Here is a 23585-nt window from a genome sequence, read left to right on the forward strand (position 1 = left end):
CCCCTCCCTCCCTGCACTGCTGAGTTAGGGTGGATCTGGGATCAGGAACCCTCGCGCCCCCCCCCCCCCCCCGGTTTCACCCTGACCCTGCAGGCTGTGGGTCAACAGGGTTCAGCCACCTTGGTTTACAGTGCACCTGCTACTCCTGAAAGTGCACTGCCTCTTTCTGATGTGCCTGGCCCTCACCCCCCCACGCCAAGTGCAAACCGCATCTTTCTTCAGTGTTTCTGGGGAGAAGGTGTGATCACGGAAACCCTCCTTCAGCTTTAAAGCAAAACTAAGCTAAGGAAGCTGCAGAGACTGTGCATGTCCTGTGTCCCTGCCCGTTCCCCTTGTAGAATAAACAGCAACTTTCCTTTAAAAATAAATAAGTAGATAAAGCAAGCCTTTGGTTTGGTTCTTATTCGGGTTAGGAACGCATCCGTGGGAATCCATCGCCCTCTCTCCGCCTCAGGTTTGCCTCACTGATGTTCTTGAGACAGGGTCTCACAGCTGAGGCTGGCCTTGAACAGAGTCTTCCTGCCTCGGGCTCCCTGATACAGGGACAACAGGCTTGTACCACCAGGCCAGGCTCATCACTTTAGAAAGATAAGGGACAAGTGCGAGAGAAGAAAAATCTCCACACTAATTAGGAGGGGCAGGGCGGGCGCTGATGTGACCGTGGCAGACTGAGAATGGGGCTGGAGTCCTGACCCTGTGGGGGCTGCCGGGCTACCAGGGAGCACAGCCTAGCAGGAGCAGCACTCCTCCCACTGTCCCCCACCAGGCTCTGCCGACCACCCCTCCCCCAGCCCTGCCCTGAGTCACCACAGTGGAAGGAAGCAAGGCCGGGTTGGCTGGAGGGAGCACAGGGGCTGCAGAGTGGGCAGGGGCCTCCAGCTGATCCTGCGGAGGAGGGAGAAGTTAGGGTGTGCCAAGCTCCCCCCCTGCCAGGGCGGGATGTAGCCACCCCTCACCTGTGAGGGCTGGGCCAGCACCAGGAGCCGGAGGAAGGCATGTGTTGGGGGCACAGGGCTAGCTTCTTGACTCACTGCAGTCACAGTCACCACCACCACACTGTTAAGAGCTGCAGAATCTGGGACCTCTAGCCACAGGCGTCCCCAAGCAGACTCATTGCGTCCCAGGCTAGCCCTGTGGAGTGGACAGCCTTGGATCAGACAGAAGGCTCCTGGTAGGCCGCAGCCAAGGGGCGGAGCCAAGGCAGACAGGGTTGAGGACTGAGGGTCAAGAGGTTGGGGCAAGTCCTTGAGCCCCAGTCCCTGCAGAACTGACCGGGGAGAGCCAGAACCCCAGCAGAGGTGCCGACAGAAAACTCACCTGGAGATGTTGGAGGTGAGAGAGAAGCTGGGGTTCACAGACGTCCTAAGATCAAGATCCTGGGGGCCAGAGAAGCTGGCGATGTGAAGGCTAAGAGGGGCGTTGCTGCCTGGAGCCAAGAAACCTGGCGGGCCACTGAGCTGCAGGGAGGGGGCGCGTCAGAACTGCTGGCTCTCGCCTCCCCAGCCCTGCCCACACTTCTCCTCACCTCCAGAAGCACAGGGGCCACACTGCAAGGCTGGGGGGCAGTCCTTGACAGGCGCTGTCCCGCTCCATCCTGGCCAACCAGGGCCAGGGAGAAGGGTGCAGAGACAGCCAGCAGCCAGGGAGGCAGAGGGGCAGCAAGGAGACCTCGGTCGGGGGGTCCCACAGGCTGCAAGGGCACCTGGCCCAGACGTGTGCCCTCCGGCACCCTTCGAAGGACAACATGGGAAAAATGTGGCCGGCCGCCCACAAGGTTTTGTCTGGAAACTAGCCCTGTCACTTCGACCAGCAGCTGGGTCTGCAGACCTGAGGTGGGAAGGAAGGACAGTGGTCTGCATGGAATGGGAGGACGTACTAGGCGGGTGGGTAGTGAACAGTCATGTCATGAACTGGGCACAGTCACGTGAGTGTGTCGTGTGACATCCATGGAGCTGGAATCTTCCATTGGTGCTCTTTACTCATTAAATAAGACGTACATATAACTGGCACACTTGTCACTTACACACGCATCATTTACACACACACATATATACACACACTGTGTGTGTCAAACTGAGGGAGCGGAGGTGAGGGACTGGTACTACCTGCAACCGGCTGACTCAGGGGGTACAGGCCAGGGTGGGGTCCGTCCTCCACGGGGATCCCGAAATGGAAGAGGAAGTCCATGGCGGCCTGGGCTGGGAAGGGAGGCACCCAGATGCCTTGAGAGGGCACGGCCACCACGGCTCTGCCCCAGGAACTGTCTCTCCTTACCTTGCACTCTCACCCGGGGGGTTCCCTCAGCGGCTACCTGGATCTCCCAAGACCCTGTCTGAGGGGGGTCAGTCAAGGTTACTGTCCAGAACTGGCCAAAGCGACGAGTGTGACCCAGAGGACCTAAGCCCTCCTCTGGGCCCTGGGTCACCCCTGGGGTGGGGACAAGAGACAGTCACCTGAAGTAACTCCTCTCTCCCTGCACAGGCCCGTCCTCCTGCATGTAATGGTACCTGCAGGGCTCTTGACCCAGAAGCTACTGATGTCCCCATGCACCCGGATGGTGACCTGTTGGAGTAGACGATCCACAGCAAACACACACGGCTCCCCAGGGGTGAGGACAGGAGGGTCCAGCGGGAGAGTCACCTGGGGACATGAGAAGGACCACAGGAGGGGGAGAGGGAAGCGTGGAGTGAGGTGGGGAGAGGGAGAGAGGGAGCAGGGAGGGAGAAGGGTGTCCCTGGCCAGGCCAGTGCTGCTGTGCCTGCTGAGTCAGAAGGTGAGAGGTGAGAGTGAAGCCATCGGGTCCTCTGGGAGAGCAGCCAGTGCTCTTAACCTCTGAGCCATCACTCCAGCCCCTAATCTGTCATTTCTTGTTCCCCCTTTAAAGATGATGAATGAATGGCCGGGCGTGGTAGCTCATACTTTCAAACCAAGCACTCAGGAGGCAGAGGCAGGCAGGCTGCTGTGATTCATGGCCGGCTTTGTCTACAGAGGGAGTTCTAGGCCAGCCTGGTCTACAGAGGGAGTTCTAGGCCAGCCTGGTCTACAGAGGGAGTTCTAGGCCAGCCTGGTCTACAGAGGGAGTTCTAGGCCAGCCTGGTCTACAGAGGGAGTTCTAGGCCAACCTGGTCTACAGAGGGAGTTCTAGGTCAACCTGGTCTACAGAGGGAGTTCTAGGCCAGCCTGGTCTACAGAGGGAGTTCTAGGTCAACCTGGTCTACAGAGCGAGTTCTAGGCCAGAATTCACTCTGTAGACCGAGTTCTAGGCCAGCCTGGTCTACAGAGGGAGTTCTAGGCCAGCCTTGTCTACAGAGGGAGTTCTAGGCCAGCCTGGTCTACAGAGGGAGTTCTAGGCCAGCCTGGTCTACAGAGGGAGTTCTAGGCCAGCCTTGTCTACAGAGGGAGTTCTAGGCCAGCCTGGTCTACAGAGGGAGTTCTAGGACAGCCTGGTCTACAGAGCGAGTTCTAGGACAGCCTGGGCTGTCCTACAGTGAGCTACATAGCGAGACTTTGACTCATTAAAAAAAAAAAAAAAAAAGGCAGAAAAATAAAAAGAAAAAAGGTTTTCTGTCACAGCGTGGAGGCCAAGGTGGAGGGCTATTGACATGAAAAGCGGCGTGGAAGGTGAGAAGCCATGGGTCTCATGGGAGGAGAAACCCTGACCTGTCAGACCCCTCTCCTTTAAGCCGCAGCACACAGCATTTCAGACCTCAGCTCTGGCTAAGGGCACGGATACCTCTGGCCTCTATTCACTCACCAGACCAGCCATGCTGTCCCCAACAACGGCCGCCACGTCCCGGATGTGCTGGTCTTTGGTGAAGATCACCTCTCCTCCCGATGCCAGGGCGACTGCTTCGTATGGTTCAAAACGTAAAGGCGACAAGACCTCTCGTCGCACTCGACCCTGAGCCCGCGATGGGTCTTCAGTTACTAGAAATGTCACCTGTGGCCAAATGACAGCCCAATGCTTGGGGTATCCAAGCAGCCTGCACTGTAAGTGAGGGCTCCTCTGCTCCACCTTCCCAGAGCTGTCTGTCCGCTTGGCTGTTGTGGGGCGGCTGCTGTGGGGGCAGCTGTTGTGGTGGTGGCCGTTGTGGGGGTGGCTGTTGTGGTAGCTGTTACGGTGGTGGCTGGTGTGGTGGGTGGGGTCTCCCGGCCACACAGCCCTAGGAGAACAGTCCCCATGATTCAGAGGGGTTTGGATAATTCACTTCCCAGGTCTGTTTTTAATTCTGGTTTTGGTTTTTTGAGACAGGGTTTCTCTGTGTAGCCTTGGCTGTCCTGGACTCGCTTTGTAGACCAGGCTGGCCTTGAACTCACAGAAATCTGCCTGCCTCTGCCTCCTGAGTGCTGGGATTAAAGGTGTCCACCACCTATTCTTTTGGAAGAGGTCTCATGCCCTTTGCAAAGCTTTATGTTACCAGGAAATGTTTTTTTCCCCCCAAAGTTGTACCGTATCTTTAAATATGCATAAAATAAACGGCCCAGGCCCAGACTCTAGAAGTTGGAACCAGCACTTGCTACCTTCCTGCCTTTCTTAGCTTCTGCCAGCCCTGGTGCCTAGAGATCCCACAGCCCAGGTCTTTGTTTTGTTTTGTTTTTATGGTTTTTTTGAGACAGGGTTTCTCTGTGTAGCCTTGACTGTCCTGGACGCGCTTTGTAGACTAGGCTGGCCTCGAACTCACAGCGATCTGCCTGCCTCTGCCTCCCGAGTGCCAGCCCAGGTCTTTGAATGGCTTACTGGACCTGTTCACTAGGAACAGTTCAGTACTAGCAAGGACATGGCCTCCCACTGGGGAGCGCCGCACCTAAGGCCTCCCACCCGCTGTGCTCACCCTGCAGCGCCTCTCCCGAGCCAGGGACTCCACCCGGTTGGTAAGAAAGGCATCCTTGGGGGAGGCGTCAGTGAAGACAAAGATGTCTGAGAGGGGAGGTGTATGCAGCAGCGCCAGCTAGCAAGGAAGAGGAGTCTAACGTTAAAACGGTGTCAGCAGGGGGTGGGCAGAGAGCCAGGGAAGCTGCTAGTCCAGGGTGTGGGAGAGGACAAGGGAGCGGGTGTCCGGCTCGGGCTCCTCCTGGTGGCAGGGCCTGGGAGGGCAGGGGAAGGGGCGTGGTGGGGAAGGCGCCAGACCTCCACGGCCGACAGGCACATCTCCGGCTCGTCTCCACCCCCCAAGGCGTGGATCTCATTGAGTTTCTGCCAGAAGGTGTCGGGGTCACTGGTGGTAAAGACAGGGCCGAACCCTGGGCAGGGGAGAGGAGGCCAGATGAGGAGGAGGGTAAAGAGGGGGCTGTGCGCCTCCCAGTGTGGGCACCAGTACCCAACCCAGGTCCCCTGCAGGAGTACCAAGTGCTCTTAACTGCTAAACCTTAGAAGAGCGCCTAGACACAGCACTGGTGTGCTGCTGACTCAGGTGGTAAGTCAGACACTGGCTGCCTTTGACACTTTGTGGGGTCTTCCTTTTCCTGCTCTTTATCCCCCCCTTCAGCCCCTATCACTAGATAGGAGAGAGAGAAAGACAGAGAGAGAGAGAAGCCGCCCCGTGTCCCACACCTGGGGTTAAACAAAAACGTATTCTTATATTTCTGCGGGGTTTTTGTTTGGTCTTTCTTTCTTTCTTTCTTCTTCTTTTGTTTTTGTTTTGTTGTTGTTGTTTGTTTTTCAAGACAGGGTTTCTCTGTGTAGCCCTGGCTGTCCTGGACTCACTTTGTAGACCAGGCTGGCCTCGAACTCACAGCGATCCGCCTGCCTCTGCCTCCTGAGTGCTGGGATTATAGGCCTGCGCCACCACGCTTAGCTTATTTCTGTATTTTTTTGTGTTTGTTTGTTTGTTTTAAGAAACCAAAACTTCAGAATTCTCACAAGACACTATAAAACAAACCAGGCTCAAGGCTTTTCCTGAAGGGACTCCCAGTCTAGGACGATAAACCAGGGACGGGTAAGACTGGTAGGCCCAGGCCAGCTACACTGGGAAAGGAGCAGACTTAGCAATCTCTAAGCTCCAGATTGAACACAGCCTACATCTTCACCCTACAGCGGCAGCATGGAGAGCCAGAGCCGGCTCAGTGGGTAAGAATGCCGCCCCCTGCTGCCTGCTGCCACCTAACCCTGCTGCTGCTTCTGCTGCTGCTGCTGCCACCTAACCGTAACCCTGCTGCTGCCGCCGCCGCCTCCGGGGACCAGTCCCAGCACTCATGCCTGTAACTCCAGTTCCTGGGGATCTGACACCCCTTTCCAGTCCTCCATAGGGATACGGAGTGCAGACCAGCATGAAGGCAAAACAGTCACCCACATTTCATAAGCAGCCCCCCCACAAATGCATATTAGCACAGAAGTCTAAGGAAGCCAGAGGCCCGTGCCTGAGCAGGCCCTGGACTTGTGAAAGTGCTGCCCACCATTTTAGAGACAGCAGAAGCGGCTACTGAGCATGTCCAGTAGACTCACTCATGACAACACGGCCTTCTCCTTTCTCCAGACTCCGCCCTGGCCCTCCTTCCCTCCACCATCCCTGTAGACCACCCATACCCGGGTCGTGGAAGGGCACCAGGACGTAGAGAGTGGGCTCCATGGGGCTGCCTTGCCGCTGCTCTACAATGTGGTGAGCCTGGATCTTGGCCGCATTGATCTCCTCACCCATACTGCCTGTGGTGTCCAGGACAAAGCTCAGGCTGGAAGCCGGGGTGATGTCCAGCAGCCTGTGCACCAAGTCGGAGACACAGTGAGGGGTCCGCACCTGTGTCCCCAGTGCCTGGTTCCTCACTCCCGTGGAACACTGACCCATCAACGAACCCATCTCCACGAGGCCACCCACCTGGAGAAACCCCTGTCCCCCAAGCGGCTCCGCAGGAGGCTGAAGGCCTCGATGGAGGCCAGGAGGGCCAGCTCGCCAGCCTGGAGGTGCAGCATGTGGTGCGGGGAGAAGCTTGGGGACGTGCTGTCCTTGTTGATGCCACCCCGTGGTGGCTGGGAGCTGCTCTGGTCAAAATGGCCCCCGTGGCTACATTTCCCTGGGTTGAAGAAAGAGATCGGGCATGGGGGCACGATGGGGTGAGAGTCTCTCTCTGTAGCCACTAGTCTCCTCAGAGAGCCTTTACCCACCCACCCCATTCCTACCCCAGCATCTCTCCTAAGGGGCTGCAACCAGGATCCGGAAGAGACTTCCTCCTCCTCCTCCTCCTAGGGAGTTCCTGTCTGGTACCTGGAGGCTTGGCGGGATGCATTCCAAAGTAGCCAGAGGTGAGTAGTGTTAAGTCAGGCATGTTTCCAGGGCAGCTCAGCCCCTCACAGTCAGAGCAGGTAGGATCACCCACTGGGGACAGAGAGAGCAGGGCTGGAGTCCGAGCCTCAAGGGCTACTGGGGTTTATTCCTGGTCACCTAACATCTTCCTGTCAGCTGGAAAGAGAAAAGGCCACAGGCGCTGGCCAGGCTTTCTGCACTAAATCTCAGGGCCAGTGTTTGAATATTTGAGACTGGGGGTGATGGGTACTCAGAAGTGTGGGTACCAATCCCAAGGGGATTCTGCAGTCTGAACCACAGGCAGGCAGGCAGGCAGGCTGTGACCCTGTGGTGGACAGGAGGCAGCTCCCACCAAGTTGGGGAGCGAAGACCACAGAGCTGGCACGGGTAGGCAGAACAAAGCACGTGGAAGGTGGGTACGAGGCCTGAGGGCTGCTCCTGGATGCTCTGCCTGTGTAAAGCCGAGGAAGCTACTGGACAGTTCTGGCTGTTAGCTAGACTAAAGAACCTCACAGTCCTTGCAGGGACAAAGCAACGTCACATCCTGTGAGGCTCCAGAAGGCGTCAGGGTGACAGGTACACCGAGAACGAGCTCCCTCAGCTTCCGCCCCACACAGGGTCATGGCCATACCTTGTGCCAGGCTCCAGAACTCCAGCCGTGGCCAGAGGAGGTGAGGGTGAGGCTGCCGCTCCCCCAGTTCCACCCAGTTGCTGTGACTATAAAAATCCTGGTCACCGGGAGAGAGGGAAGGCGCTAATTAGATCTAGTCAGCATTGCTACCCAGACCTGCAGCAGGGTGTCCCCACCCAGGAAGCAGTCCACCACTCTGCCCCTGGTTTCTGTGCCCTACTTCTGCCCAGAAAAGAGCTTTGCCCAAACTGACAGAACTCAGCCTTTTCTGTCTTGGAATATAAGCCAAAGACTTTCTAGTGGTCCCTAGGATAAGCCATCACCACCCCCCAGGCCCCCCACCCCCGACACACACACACACACACACCCCTCTCCCCTCCCCTTCTCAGGACACAGCTCAGGCAGGGCGTGCCCCACCCACCCAGAGCAAGGCAGGCAGGTTAAAAGCACTCTAAGTCACCTGCAGGGCGTGAAGAGCAGCCCCGAGGCGCTGGCGAGCCAATGTATACTCCAGCGCTCTGGCGGCCACCAGGGTCTCCCGCAGCGCCCCCACCAGGTGAGCGCGCCCCTGGACCAGCCTTTCGGCATCAAAGTGGAGGTCAGGGTTGCTCCTAGACGCTGGAAGGAAATCTTGGGCTGCATTGGCACGGGACACCTCTCCCAAAGCTGCTCTGAACCGCCGGGAAGGAGAGCCGGGTCCAAAGTAGGCAGCGAAGATGTCATCGGCGAGGAGGGTCCGGCCCTAGCAAGAGTGTGAGGGAAAGGGACAGATCCTACCCCTGCCCAAATTACCTTAGCGATTGGCACGCAAGGCTGGGTGGGTGTGAAGAGGCCCACAAGGGAGCGTCAGAGTTGGACTGTGTAGCCCAGGCTGGTCTTAAACTAACTTCAATTCTCCTTACTCAAGTGCCGGATTAGAGGTGTGTGCCTGGAGATCCGGCTAGCTACAGACCTTTCCAAGGCTGGAGGAACTCAGAATTTGAGGTCCAGGTGGTGTTGCAGACAGAGGAGGAGAGTAAACAGGTGAAAGGTGGGTGAGCCTCCTCTTGACCACCGGGGGGCCTCTGAGAAGCCCCAGGGAGCTAGAGGACCTAAGGGTGTGGGGAGGCCCCCCGGGATGCTCACCCTGTAGTCCTCCAGGCGAAGGCGTGGTCGGCCCGGGGGTGGCTGCTCTAGGAAGAGCTGGAGGGTGACGTTGAGTCCAGCCTCCTCGGTCAGGTCCTGGTGGGTGACGGAGCCTGGGGCAGCCAGGAGGCTCCAGATGTTGGGGAAGAAGGCAGATGTGGGGGGCAACAGCAGCTGAAGCAGAAGCAGTATTGGGGGGCTCAGGTGGGACAGGGACACTTCCACAGAGAGCATGGCCGAGGCATGGACCTAGGGAACAGAAGGATCTCAAGGGAGAAGGAAGCCACCAGTTCCAGGGTAGGCCAGGCTGTCTGCTCGCGCCTGCTCTGCCCATTTCCTGCTTTGCCTCAGGTGCCTCTTCTCCAGCCTGGCTCTCCACCCTGAAACTGCAACCCCTTTCAACCCCAGGGCCGATCAGGCCAACAGACCTCACACCTGCCCCCAGAGGTGTTCGGAGGGTCCCCTCAGGGCTCTTTTGCCACAACAGGCTGAGCCCTGGCCCTGCCCCACAGACAGGAGTCTCTCAGGCCTCTCCTACCTGGCTGCTGCGTCTCCTGGGCAGTGCTGGACCGGGCGTGGCGTCACAGGGCACTTAGGTCAGAGTTATAATTAACTGGGCCTCAGTACAGTGAGAGAGAGGCCCTTAGCGAGGGCTTGAGGACGGGCAGCCCCTGGCCCTCTTCCACTCATGCCAACCCCGAGCCACAAGATAGTGAAAGCCAGGGCGGGCACAGGGCGGGCCTCTGTAGCCACAGCGCAGTGCAGCGAGGTGAGCTGAGGAGGAGGGGAGCTGGCAGCACAGAAGCATGACTCAGGCCTGGCACCATGCCAGGCAGACCCAGCCAGAACACATCCCTCTGCCCACCAGGACCCAGGCCTCTAGGGACTCACAGGCCAGGCCCTGCACCCATGCTGCCCACACCACACAGACAAGAGCAATTGTTGGCAAAATATTTTATTGCTGCCATCCTGTTGGACCACGGGGCTGAGGACTGGAGCTGCGGAGTCACAGCATCTTCTGGAATAAAGCAATGGCTTCATCCACCTTCCTAAGCTCAGCTTCTGTCTGCTGCAACTGCAGGTGGAAAAGGTATGTGCGGTGAAGACCCATGCCTGAGGAGACGGCACATGCCCCACAGCAGGAGGCCGAGCTGCTGAGCCGGTAGGGCCACAGGGAGGTCAGGGTGTATGGTTGGCAAGCCCTCTCTGGAGCCCAACCCACACTTCCATCAAGTCCCTCCACAGGCTGCCGGCCACACAGCACCCTCTTCCTCATGAGGTGACCACTCAGGGCCTGAGCGGGAGCACCGGCCGTAGCAGGTCCCTGGGCCTGCTCGGAAGACCCTGGAGGTCAGCCCTGGAGGACAGGCACTACACTTCAGGTTCCTGACTGTCACAGGGGGTGGCTGAGACCCAGGGCGTGATCGAAGGCGACGCTGAGGTGCCCCTACACCACACACCTTTGCTTCATCCGCCTCCTGGACCTCAAGGGGCACCTTTGCTGAGTAGCCGGAGGCAGCACGGCGCTCCTGCAGTCGCTCAGCCTGGCGCTGTGTCTCATTTCGCTTGGCCTGCAGCTTGCCCAGCTCCCGGGCTGGGTCCACTAGGCCCTGCAGCTGCAGGTGGATGGAGCAGCGGTCTGAAGCCACAGCCACAGCGCAGCCCTGTGGCACAGGAGCCCCCAGGGCCAGGACAGCCACCACACCCGCACTGGCCAGAGCCTGCACATAGCCTGACACTGCCGACGCCAAGGCACCTGTGGCCTCATCAGCTACTTCCACGAAACCTGCCGAGGAGGGAGAACAATGAAGCCGGCTACAGCCAGACCCTGGGCTCCCAAAGGGGCTGAGGAGGACAGTGGATAGGTGGGATGGGGCCTGAGGCTCACAGTCCGGCCTGGTCCGAGTCAGGTTGTAGTCGGCACGCAGGGAGCGCACAGCTCGGGTGATGCTCAGCGCCAGCTCAAAAGCAGCTTCAGCCTCCGAGTCCTTCCAGGAGCACTGTGAGGCAGGGTGGGGGTTAGGGGAGCACCGTGAGGCAGGGTGGGGGTTAGAGGAGCACCGTGAGGCAGGGTGGGGGTGAGGGGAACACTGTGAGGCAGGGTGGGGGTAATGGGGTGGGGGTTGGGTGGGCAGCAACATGCCCTCCAGGCCACACCTCATACCTCTGAGGGCTCTGGGTAGGGGGTGACACAGAGGCTAGCAGGAGCTTTTGGTGTCCGGCGGGGCAGCCTCTGGAACAGCTCCTCTGTGACAAAGGGCATGAAGGGTGAGAGCAGGCGCAGGCCGACATCCAGGCAGGTGTAGAGGGTCTGCCGAGCACACACTGCTGCCACCTGGTCCACTCCATTTAGCACGGGCTTTAGGCACTCCTAGAGACGGGGAGGCAGAAGGGGCAGCGTCAACCACTGCAACGGCCACAGGTGACCTCAGAGCCAGAGCTACAGTGCCTAAGCCCCGCCCAGCACTCACCAAGTAGACATCACAGAGCTCATAGAGCCAGAAGCTGTACTGGGCGGTGGTGATGGCCGGGAAATCGTAAGCCCGGAAGCCTTCATTGCTGAGCCTCACGGCCTCGGTCAGCCGGCTGCGGATCCAGCGGTCCACCAGGCTTTCACGCCCTTCAGGCTTGTGGGGAGAAAAATGTCAGCCAGCGGGCCACCACATGCACAGGGCAGGACAGCAGATCCCACGGGGAGCCTGCAGTCCTGATGGGCCACATGTGGCGGAGGCTTATCTAATGTCTGAGGAGAAAGCAGAGGCCCAGCCCCCAGGCGAGAGCCTCGGGCCTAGCAATCATCAGCCACCTGGCTATCCCAGACTACAAGGAGGGATCCTCGGGCACAGCAGCGACAATGCGTGACACTGGAGGGTGGCAGTGCAGCCTGCGTGGGATCAATGGCTACCACCTACCAGGCCCTCACCTTGGAGGTTGGCGAGGGCACAAAGCCCTTCCCGAGGCCGCGCAGGGCAAACTTGGTGGCATTCCAGAGCTTGTTGCAGAAGTGACGATACCCCAGGATCCTGTTTACATCCAGGTTGATGTCCCGACCTGGGGTGAGGGGAGGACGAGTGTGACTGCACCCCGTCTCCCACTGAGAGCTGTCCTCGCCAAGCCCAAGGTGGGGCAGAGTACGGGTCTCAGGGAAGAAAGCGGGTCCCTGTGGGAGGGTGGGGGCCGTACCTTGGGATGTGTAGGCACAGAGTCCAAAGCGCAGGGCGTCGGTGCCACACTCAGGAATCCCTGATGGAAAGTCGGCCTTCTACGGAGGAAAAAGAGGGAAGAGTGGTCAGCTCTGGCCACTCGCTGCAGCCGTGCCCCGGGGTGTGCCCCCGCTCCGTACCTGCCCTTCTTTGGCTTTCTCCACCTCGGAGGGATCCAAGTTGCTGTTCAGTAGTTGGTCATGGAGGCCCTAGGGAGGCGACAGGAGACGTCAGGTTGGGCCAGCCACATCAGCACAGCTGCTCCTAGCCGCCTGCTGTGCACCCCACCTGCAGGGAGACTCCATGGATGACATCCAGGGGGTCAATGACATTGCCAAGAGACTTGCTCATCTTCCTGCCGTGAGCATCACGCACGATCGCATGCAGGTAGACCTAGGGGCACACAGCGCGAGCAAGAGTGAAACGAGCCTGTCACCGTCCATCCTGATGACCCTCTTCAGAGTCAGCCCAGCCGGAATCAAGGGCTCCAAGAGGCCCTCCCAGCTCCAAGTGGCTGAGACATGCCCCCCTCCTCCGGGAAGAGGAGGCCCTGGGCCACACCCCCAATGAGGAGACACGGGCTGGGGAGGCGGCTCAGCCTTCCTCACCTCTCTGAAGGGCAGCCTCCCTGTGAGTTTCAGGCCGAGCATGACCATGCGGGCCACCCAGAAGAAGAGGATGTCATGGCCTGTCTCCAGCAGGGACCCAGGGTAGAACACACTGAGGTCTTCTGACTGGGGAGAGATGAGGATGTGAAGGCCAGCCAGGTGTTCCCTGTCGAGGCTCCGCCCTCGTCTCTCCGGGAACACACCTGACTGGGCCAACCGAAGATGGAGAAGGGGAAGAGGCCGGAAGAGAACCAGGTGTCTAACACATCTTCATCTGCAAGAAGCCAGGGTCAGAGGTTACAGGGGTGGGAGCACAGGGTCATAACGCCAAGTGTCGCCACCTCCGTGCCCACTCCCTGCCTTGCTGAAGGCTGATCTTGTCAAGGGACACTCCGAACTCCCGTGCTGCCTTCTCCCGGGCCTCTGCTTCGGTGCGTCCACTCACCCAGTAGCGGCCATCAGGGTCCTAGCAGAGAGGGTTATTAGAGAGGCTTCCTTTACTTTGCCCAGAGCCCTCCGCCAACCAAGGGCCCAGCTAACCCACAGCCTGCCAGCCTCACCTCCCCAGGGGGCACTGCTGGGTCATGGACGGTGATAAAGTAGGCAGGGATTCGGTGGCCCCACCACAGCTGCCGAGAGATGCACCAGTCTCTACAAACAACAAGGGGCCAGTCAGTCAGGGTTCTCTGTCGCCCCTCAGCTAGCCGTGCTCCCCACCCTGGGGCCACACACACCGGATGTTGTCCATCCAAGAATGCCAAGTCCGTTGATGGGCCTCAGGCAGGATACGGAGGTCACCCCGGGTCACTGCAGCACTGGCAGCCTGAGCCATTTCCCCACAGCGCACATACCACTGTGGCCTTAGCAGGGGCTCCACCACATCCTTGGAGCGGCTGGAGGAGGACGGGGGTCATGGGCAGGAGGCCAGGTGCTGAGGCCCAGAGAAGCCCCCACCCTTCCCGTGTGCACCCGCTGCAGGCTCACTTGCACAGCGGCACCACCATGGGGTTGTCCTTGACGCCACGGAACAGTCCCTGCTCCTTCAGCGCCGCCAGCACTGCCTTCCTGGCCTGGAACCTGGGCAGGCCCTGGAGGGGAAAGGCCTCATCACGGCCGTGTCCAAGTAGCTCTCCACCTCCCAGCCAGGTCCCCACAGCGCAGACATCTCACCAGGAAAGGTGCGGGCACATTGACGAGGGCTCCCTTTGAGTCCATGATGCTAATGGCCTCCAGGCCGTGCCGCTGGCCCACCTCGTAGTCATTCTGGTCGTGGGCAGGGGTGATCTTCACCGCGCCTGCGGCACACAGGGCATGCCGGTCCCATGGGCTGCTGGGGTTCCCCCTCCCTTATGCTGAAGGGGCTGCCTGCTAACAGTTCCCTGTGTCCACCCCCGTCCTGTACTGGACTGAGGTAATCTCTCAGTCTCTTCTCCCAGCAGGACAAGGCCCCCGCTCACCTGTGCCAAACTCCATGTCCACAAAGTCATCGAAGACAACGGGAAGGCTCCGCGACAGAAATGGGTGAGTGACACACTTTCCCTTTAGGTGCTGGCATGGAGGACATCAGACGTGACACAGGGCTGTGCATGGGACCCTCACCCAGGCACAGCCTCCTACCCTGAGCCAGCACCCATCCCAGCTCCAATGTCAGGGCTGGGAAAGGAGCTCAAAGAGTAGTTCAGGCTCCCAGGTGATGGCCGCACCTCAGGGCCTGTCCCACGTGCCCCTCCCCTGCCCCACCTGGTATCTGGGATCCTTGGGGTGCACAGCTACAGCGACGTCTCCCAGCATTGTCTCAATCCGAGTTGTTGCCACCACCACCTCCTCGTCGCTGTCTGGGTTGACAGAGGTTCTGTATGAGCTCCCCGCTGCGGGTGCCGGCCTCCCCACCCAGCCTATCCTGGTGTCCTCAGCTCCTACCTGAGCCTTGAACCTTGTAGGCAAAGGACACGAGGACTCCAAACTCCACCTTCTCCTTGTAGCCAGGCACAGAGAGCAGTGTGCGGCCTGTCAGCTCCTTCTTATCCACCTGCAAAATGGGGATTAGAGCCGTGGGCCCCGGCCCAGGCTGGGGAAGACCAGAGGGGGGGCGGGCTGTGGGCAGAGGCGCACCTCAATGTCAGAAATGGCAGAGTTGAGGGTGCAGGACCAGTTGACCAGGCGGGTGCTGCGGTAGATGACACCCTCCTCATGGAGCCTGACAAAGGCCTCTGTCACAGCTGTTGACAATTTCTGGGGTGAGGGAAATGCAAGTCAGAGAACTCCTGGTGCCAGGAGGTCATGGCAGATACCCAAGGCAGTGGGGCCCACTAGGCCTGTCCTAGAGCCCTACACCCAACAGGGACCCCTTTGGGAGGGCCCCTTTTCTGAGAGAGGCTGGTGGTGCTAGGCTGGCTTGAGCTCCCTGCTGGGGTCTGGGCCTTGCCCAGCCTAGTGCTCCTGCGCCCACGGCGGGGAAGCGAGGCTGGGACGCCGCTGGAGCTGATGCTTACAGCCAAGTCCTTGGCAGAGGGTAGCCCACCCACCGAGCAGCCCTGCCCTGCCCGAGGCTCCGCCTGCATACAGGGTCCATGGTGAAGCAGGCTCGATCCCAGTCCAAGGAGCTGCCAAGTTTCTTCAGCTGGTGGTAAATCCTGTCACCCTTCCTAGAAGTGGGCAGAGTCCAGTATAAGCCTCCGCCACGGTGGCTGCTGGGCCTGAGGGAGTCACTCATCCCTCAAACGGAGCCTGGCCTTCAGCCCACCCGAGGATGGGTGTGAGGCAGCAGCCAGGGCCGCCACGCCCACCATGTGCACGCTGTGTACTCACTCCTCCTTCCACTTCCAGACCTCCTGAAGAAAGGCCTCCCGGCCCAGCTGGTGCCGGCTCAGGCCCCGCTCTCTCCAGAGCTTCTTTTCCACCACCACCTGGGTGGCAATGCCCGCATGGTCACAGCCTGGGTTCCACAGGGTGGTCTCCCCACGCATACGGTGCCTGTGGGAGGGAGGCATGAGGGCCAGATGGTGAGCCAGGCTAGTGGAGGCCCAGGCCAGAGGGGCCCACGGTGCCTAACAAACAGGGTGATCTGAAAGCCTCTTGTCCTAGAGCCAGGCAGGGAGAGAGGAGTTGGAGGACCGGCAGGACAGCCAGTCAGCTGAGTCCCCACAGACCCAGGCAGGCTGCTCAGGGTCTTGCTCCTAAGCCCCTAAGCCCACATTCTTAAGAGTCCAACGACGGCAGAAGGAGGAGGGCCGTGCTCTTCAGTGGTGTAAGTGGCGTACGCCCAAACATAAGCAAACCGTCACTGGTTCACAATAGCAGCAGCAGGAGGGAGGCAGCACACAGGTGCTGGGGGAGGGCAAATGACAAAGGATGCCACACACTGGCATGGCAGTGTTATGAGCCAGGAGTGACGGCCATGTCTTTAATCCCAGCACTCTTGAGGCAGAAGCAAGTGGATCTCTATGAATTCTAGGCCAGCCTGGTCTACATCGCAAGTTCCAGACCACAGGAGCTATAAAGTGAGACCCTGTCTTTAAAAAAAAAAAAAAAAAGCTGCTGCCCATGGTAGCATTTCCTGACTTAAAACCACAAAAGCCAAACAAAGCAACAACAAAACTGTGAGAAAAAGAATAGAAAATAACAGTCTTGAAAGTAAAAAAGGTAAAAGCAACACTACTGTGGTCAGGGCTTGGAAGCACACACCTATAATCTTAGCCCTGAGTATGCTCAAGAGGGGGTGGAAGAGCTTAAGGCTAGCTTGGGCTGCACAGCAGCTTCAGGCCACACTAAGGACCCTGTCTCAATGTTCCCACCCACAGAAAACGCTGGGTTAAAAAGCTGATTTAGGAAACTGAAAAGCTGAGTTAAAAAGTGATTTAGGAAAGGACATGAAGAGCTTCTATAAAACTGTGTGGGTGTACACATTCAAGTATACTGAAGGGCTGGAGAGATGGCTCAGTGGTTGAGAGCACTGACTGCTCTTCCAGAGGACCCGGGTTCAAATCCAAGCAACCACATGGCAGCTCACACCTGTCTGTAACAACCTTATACAGACACACATGCAGACAAAACACCAATCACCAATACACATAAAAAAATAAAATAAAAGTATACTGAGACCGGTGCACGTGAGCAGGTGTGCGCACACATGGAAGCCAGACGCTAACTCAGGTGTCAGGCCCCATTTTCCACCTCCCCCACCAGTGTATCAAGCTTAGGTGGCACAAGCTTCGCACAGCACTTCTGAGATGACAGACGTGCACGAGGCGGTCAGCGTTACCCGGGTCCTCATGTTTCTGCAGCAGGTGCTTTACCCACGGAGCCAGACCTCCGTGACCAGACCAGGATAACATACAATAAAATGAATATTATGTTCATGTTTGCTCATCACATTCAGATTTTCTTTTCTTTCTTCCTTTCTTTCTTTTTTTTTTTTTTGTGGTTTTTTGAGACAGGGTTTCTCTGTGTGGCCCTGGCTGTCCTGGAGCTCACTCTATACTCCAGGCTGGCCTCGAACTCACAGAGACCCGCCTGCCTCTGCCTCCTGAGTGCTGGGATTAAAGGCGTGCACCACCACCACCCAGTTACATTAAGATTTTCTGTGGAAAGGGATCGTAGCAAGTTCATTTTCTTACAGAGAGCAAGAAGTCATCCTTGCATATGCCTCAGAAAACATTAACAAACTTTATGAACTTTAAAATGCTTTGAGGAGCCAGGTAGCAGTGGTACACGCCTTTAATCCCAGCACTTGGGAGGCAGAGGCAGGAGGATTGAGTTCCAGGCCAGCCTGGTCTACAAAGTGAGTCCAGGACAGACAAGGCTACACAGAGAAACCCTGTCTGGAAAAGCAACAACAAAAAAAAGCCAACAGTTTTTACTTGGAGTGTTCTGCTGACATGACCGTGAGCCATGCGCATGCCTGCAGAGGGAACAGGGTTAAGGACAGTTGATGAGTCACCACCTGGGTTCTAGGAACCAGTCACAGGGACCCTACAAGAGTAGCCACTGCTCTGAACCCTGAGCCATCTCTCCATTGATTAACAACTTCTGATGACTATTAGAAAAGAAAGAAAGCGGGCTGGGGAGGTGGTTATCGAGAGCGCTGGCACCCCTCCAGACGACCAACCACGCCAGGAGGCTCACAACCACCCGTCACTGTAGCTCCAGGGCGATCAACGGCCCTGGCCCCGCCGGCACGCACACATGCACACACACAAACTTAAATAACAACCACCTCTCCACCTAGCACCTGGGAAGCCAGATCTCTGTGAGTTCAAGGCCAGCCTGGTCTACAGAACGATTTCCAAGAAGCAGAGCTAAACCTCATAGTAAGACCCTGTCTTGAAAATACCACCAAAACCAAAACTTCCATTGCCCCGTAGTGTGTCCTGGAAAGAACAGTAACTCTCTATAGCTATGCAGGTGCAAGCAGCCAGCTAGGGAAGACTGGAAAGAAGAGTCTGAGAACAAGCAACGCCTCAACTGTGAGGAGGAGGCATCTGGCTGGAAACGTCAACAAGAGTCCACTTAAGCTTTTAAACGCAAAGCAACATCGCTGCAGACCTAGGTGCAGCTGCACAGTAGGCTCCGAGCTTAGCACATTCAAGGCACAGGCCACAGCACTGCAGCAACAGGGCTAACAGGAAGGTTCTCCTCAGAAGATGAGGGGAAGGAGGAGCAAAGAGGGTCACCTGACTAGGAAGGACTGCTGGGCGCCCAGGGGGAGCAAGCAGGAAGGACTCAACTCTGAGGGACAAGCACAGCAGAAAGTGAGCCTAGTCATCAGAGAGAAGGGAGCAGAGCGAGGTGGAGGGCACCGTCGGTGCAGACAGGAGCTCACCATCGAGTCAGGGAGTCCTGGATGGCGTTGGTGAGCGCGTGGCCCAGGTGCAGGGAGCCTGTCACGTTGGGGGGTGGGATGCACATCATGAAGACGCCTCGGGGATTTGGTGCTGACACGCTAGGACGCTGGTGGCGGAGAAGGAGGGGCATATGTAAAACCTTACAGCACCTCACATGACCCATTCAAAGGTCCCAAAGTCCTGCCCTTCTCCACCTCAGCCCCCCTCCCCACCCCGCCTCTGGGCCTGGGCAGCAGTAACTCACCCCATACTCTGGCTTGAAGAAGCCCTGCCGCTCCCACCATGGGTACCAGGCAGCCTCCACATACCGAGGGCTGTAGGAGTCAGGCATGGCGCCACTCACATCTGGGAGGAAGAAGAGGGCTCAGTAAAGATGGCAAGGCTCAGGTTAGGGTAGAAGGGATAGACCACCTGCCATTCCCGCCATAGGACAGGCCAAGCTCCTTCTGCAAAACCTCAGCAGGCAGGACAGAGGCCCGACACAGCCAAGACTACAGGGAGCCTCAGCAGGCAGTGCAGAGGCCTGACACAGCCAGGACCGCAGGGAGGGCAGCCAGAGGTGGGTCCTTCCCCAGCCAGCACCTTTCTTCTCCCCGGGTGGGGTAGGGACGTCATAGGTAATAACCCCAGGGTCTCGTTTCTCCTTCTTCTCTGGTTTTGGTTTCTTCTGTTTGGAAGGAAAGAGACACAGACCCAAGCATCAGCCACCTCAAGGAAGCTCCCAGCCAGCCCCGGCAGCCCCACCCCACCCCTGGCCGCCCCGCCCTGCCCCCGGCCTCCCACCTCTCCGGGTGGGGGCTGCTGCTGCTGGATCTTCTGCTTCTGCTGGAATTTCTCCAGCTTCTCCCGTTTCTTTGCTTCTTTCTTGAGCTGAGCAGCTGTCTTTTGGGGTGCGGCGACCTCAGGGCCTGGAGAGAGGCAAGAAATTCAGACTCAAGGCTGCTGGGGACCCTCTGTGAACAGCGCTAAATCTGTACAGGGCCCAATCTCATCATCTCCCACAGGCTCCCCACCCCAGCAGCCTAGGCACTGTCAAGGTAAAAGAAGGCCCCAGCGGGGCCCTGGACCCCTGCCACTTCCCATCCTCTCACCGGGTTGCTGAGTGACAGTCCTGGCCCCCGAGAACAGGACCACCTCTCCCAGCACAGCCCGGAATTCCGGTTGCCGGACACAAGTGTTAAACCAGCGAGTCACATTGCCCCAGATCCGGCGGACAGGAGGGTCCAGGACCTGAGAAAAACCAAACCAAACCAAGTATCTTAGTCGCCCCGAGGTGAAGCCTAGTGGGTGCAGCACGCCTGTCTCCCCCCCCTCCCCCAGCCTAGTAAGCGACTCACGTATCGGAAGGGCAGCAGCAAGGCCGTCACAGCAGCCAAGTCGGCCAGGGTGGGGGTGTCCCCAGCCAGGTAGGTGTGCAGCCGGAGCCACTCCTCCAAGGGGCTCAAGGCCTTGCCCAGGGCACCGATGGCAGCCTAAAAGGAAAGGACAGGACATGAGAAGGCTCACACTTTTCTGCTCGGGGCTCCCGGACTTCCTGAAGCTGCAGCCCTCTAATACAGTGCCTCATGTTGTAGTGACCCCAACCATACAATTATTTTCGTTGCTACGTAATAGCTTAACTTTGCTACTGTAATGAACTGTAATGTGAACATCTTGTGTTTCCCAAGGTTTTCCCTAGGCCGCCCCTGTGAAAGGGTCATTCTTCCCACCCAAAGGGGTGGAGACGCACAGGTTGAGAGCCCCTGCTCTACCCTGACTCATGCCATTTGGTCTCCACACTCCCACAATCCCCAGCTCTCAGGTTACTTCCTTCCTCATTCAAAGGGTCATTATAAAAACACTTGTGCCAGCCGAGCACTGCACGCCTTTAATCCCAGGTCTCAGAAGGCAAAGGCAGGGAGTGAGTTTACAGCCAGCTGAGTCTAAGCTGGGCGTGGTGGCGCACGCTTTTGATCCCAGCACTCAGGAGGCAGAGGCAGGTGGATTGCTGTGAGTTCAAGGCAGCCTGGTCTACAAAGCAAGTCCAGGACAGTCAAAGCTGCACAGTCAAAAATACAAAACCAAAAACAAAACAAAACAAAAAGACCCTGTCTCAAAGCAACAACAAAGCTATACCTGACTGGGGATGTGCAGTTCAGTGGGAGAGTGTTCAGCGTGCAGGAACCCCGAATCATGTGCATTATAAGACTGGGTCGGAGGTTAAAAGCACTGGCTGCTCTTACAGAGGCCCAGAATTTGGTTCCTGGCACCCACACGGTGACACACAACTGTAACTCCTATAACTCCTGTTTACACACACACACACACACACACACACACACACACACACACAGCCTTCCTCCTTGGGCACTAGGCACACATGTGTTCACACACGGAGGCAAAACACTCATACACATTAAAATTAAAGTCAAATATGGGATATACCAGGCCCTGAAGTTAAGGGACTATATGAAACAACGCTGCCAGGCCTGGGCATCAACAAACACAACCTACTGAGAAGACAATATACAAGGATACATGACCCTGCGGGGGAGACGGTCTGTACTAACGCATCAGTCCATCAGGATGCGAGGAAGCGGGGCCTATGCTATTCACTCGCTGACAACAGTAAGTCTCCGCCACGCACTCCCTACAGGGTTAGGGTGGAGCGTCCTGTTAAGTAAGGCACACAAACTCTACAGAAACAATTCGGTGCCTTATCTGTCCTCCCTCTCCCCCTCCCCCTCCTAAAACTTTTAAACTTTGCCTCTCCTTTATCTCCTCCCAACCACTACCATCATCGGCCCCAGTCCTTTCTACATCGTAGCACCTGCTCCCATCTGACGCTCACTCTGTGTGCTGTGCTGGCTGGCGTCTTGTCAGCCTCACACAACAAGCTAGTGTCATTTGGGGAGACGGCACCTCAAGTGAGAAATCAGGCCTGTAGGCAAGTCTGTGAGGGTCAGAGCATTCCAGGTGACACCACCCCTGGCAATGGCCCTGGATGGCCCAAGGCCGAACAAGCTGTGGAGAGGAAGCCAGTATCCAGTTCCTGGGCTGCCTTCCTTTACTGACAGAGCAGAACCTGCGAGCTGTAAGCTGAAATAAATAATTTCCTTCCCAAGTTGCTTTTGGTCACGTTGTTTTATTATGGCAACAAAACCCAAAGGCCCTCAGGAACTTCAGCGTTTCCAAGTCACTGAGCCAGAGCCCCAGAGTGAGACCCTGCTTAAACACACACACTGCAAAACCAAAAGTGAAAACACCGAAAAAGCCCGCAACTGTCCGCCCTCCTGTCAGGGCGAAGGGATTCTCCCATCACCTTGCCTTCTCGGACGTACTAGGCCAAGGCTCTAGAATTCAAAGTCTTCCCAAAGTTACTACGCAGGGGGTCAAACTGGGACTCGGACTTCTGACAACCTACTCCTCCCTTGGGAACCTTCCCAATCCAGGTTTGCTGGCTTACTCAAACTTGTCCCTCCAACCATCCCCTTCTTTCTCACCTGGGGGTCCTGCCCAGGACTCCGAAGTCCCAGGGCGGGCAGCGTCGCCCCGCAGGCAGCTGGTACGAGCTCCGTATCTGCATAGCTGACCCACTGTTGGACGAGGACAGCTGCTCTGCTGCCCCCGGGTCCCCCCAGGCCTGCTGGCCACAGCAGCTGGGCTACAGCCGGGGCGCCCCACACCCACAGGCCGCCAGGCCCCTGCTCCAGGGCGGGCAGGCGAGGCGGCGGGAAAGGAGTCCGGCTGCTCGGGGGAGGCTGCAGGCAGATGCGGGGATGGGGGCCTCCCCACCCGGGACCGTCGCCAGCCTCCCCGTAGCGGGCAGCGATGAGGGCTCGGAGGCTGGGGAAGGCGTCGGGGTGAGGAGAGACGTAGAGGATGGACATGGCTGGGGTCCGGACGCGGTGGAGTGACCTGAGGGGAGACGGGGCAGGTGGAGGAGGGGACGTAACCAGGTGCTGCAAGGCAGGCAGGCGGCCGGCAGCTGCGAGCAGCCCTGGAGGAGGGGAAGGAGGAGGCGGGACCCCGATCGCCCGCCCGCCCGCCCGCCCCGGGTCCAGAGAGCCGAGTTCGCGCCGCGTGTACGTACTGAAGGTGGCGATCACACCGGGCCGGGTCTTCTCCTCAGCCGGCCACGGCCGCAGCCCCACAGGGCGGCCAGGGAGGAGGTGGCGGGCGGCGGAGGCAGCTGTGCCGCGGCCGGGCGAGCGGCACCCACGTGTCCGCCTTTGTGACAGCGCGCGTTTCCGGGCTCGGGCCCTCGCCGGGGCGCCCAGGCCCCGCCCGTGCGTGCGCGGTCCCGTGGATCGGGCCTCCGTGCGCGGACCACCGCTGCGGGACAGACCCGGGAAGGGAGCGCACCCCACGGACACGAACCTGGAGCTGGGTCAGGCGCCGCCGCGGGCAGCCCTCGGGTCCTCGGGTCAGGCGCCGCCGCCGGCAGCCTCGAGGTCCTCGGGTCAGGCGCTGCCGCGGGCAGCCCCGGGGTCCTCCGGTCGGGCGCGCGCCTCCTGCAGGGCGGCTGCAGGATCTGGGAGCACTGGCTGCAGGGAATAAAGTTTGAGGAGGACACCTGTAGGCAGATCTCTGCGAGTTCGAGGCCAGGGCAGCCAGGGCTACACAGAGAAACTCTGTCTCGAAGGGCCAAAAAGAAAAAAGTTAATTCCAAAGAGCCAGCCAGACTCCGTGACAGGCTTCGGTTTGTGCTCTGCCTGACCGAGGGCTGCGGTCTCATCCGGTTTCTGCATCAGCCGTGCAGGACTCCGTTTCTCTCGGCACAGAGGGAGAGAGCGCCCCGACAGCCTTTTTGTTTTTCTTTTCCCGGGCGCATCTTTTTCTGTGTTTGACTGTGTGTGTCCTTTTTGTTCTTGTCGGTCTGTTGTATAAATTCCTGCTCTAACCTTCCTCCCTGATACGGGTCAGCCGCACTCCACCCCACTTAGGTGGCCATACGCCAG

At 58.4% G+C, this 23585-nt stretch overlaps 2 protein-coding genes across 2 annotated transcripts; both read right to left on the reverse strand.

Annotated features, from left to right (window-relative positions):
• Positions 1-658: 658 nt before the first annotated feature.
• On the reverse strand, positions 659-9847 carry Vwa7 (von Willebrand factor A domain containing 7). Its single transcript, XM_051153538.1, has 17 exons — positions 9530-9847; positions 8992-9240; positions 8327-8608; positions 7867-7963; positions 7197-7307; positions 6810-7005; positions 6524-6693; positions 5129-5241; positions 4833-4949; positions 3755-3940; positions 2508-2640; positions 2275-2427; positions 2106-2198; positions 1526-1827; positions 1318-1457; positions 957-1131; positions 659-885 (listed from the first exon to the last, which is right to left on the reverse strand). The coding sequence occupies exons 2-17, from the start codon at positions 9223-9225 to the stop codon at positions 712-714; spliced, it is 2676 nt and encodes an 891-aa protein (XP_051009495.1). The 5' UTR covers positions 9226-9240; positions 9530-9847; the 3' UTR covers positions 659-711.
• Positions 9848-9911: 64 nt separating this feature from the next.
• On the reverse strand, positions 9912-22628 carry Vars1 (valyl-tRNA synthetase 1). Its single transcript, XM_051153537.1, has 29 exons — positions 22128-22628; positions 19983-20117; positions 19737-19875; positions 19429-19553; positions 19228-19312; positions 18890-18990; positions 18624-18751; positions 15611-15775; positions 15366-15447; positions 14915-15034; positions 14723-14831; positions 14543-14637; positions 14260-14350; positions 13973-14097; positions 13787-13890; positions 13537-13695; positions 13363-13453; positions 13163-13268; positions 13006-13076; positions 12803-12928; positions 12483-12587; positions 12335-12403; positions 12175-12253; positions 11915-12042; positions 11463-11618; positions 11156-11362; positions 10880-10991; positions 10452-10777; positions 9912-10066 (listed from the first exon to the last, which is right to left on the reverse strand). Exons 1-29 carry the CDS (start codon positions 22512-22514, stop codon positions 9998-10000), a joined length of 3795 nt encoding a protein of 1264 aa, XP_051009494.1. The 5' UTR covers positions 22515-22628; the 3' UTR covers positions 9912-9997.
• Between the last annotated feature and the right edge of the window lie 957 nt (positions 22629-23585).

The sequence above is a fragment of the Acomys russatus genome, chromosome 11, assembly GCF_903995435.1.
Source record: "Acomys russatus chromosome 11, mAcoRus1.1, whole genome shotgun sequence".
In the NCBI taxonomy this organism is placed as follows: domain Eukaryota; kingdom Metazoa; phylum Chordata; class Mammalia; order Rodentia; family Muridae; genus Acomys; species Acomys russatus.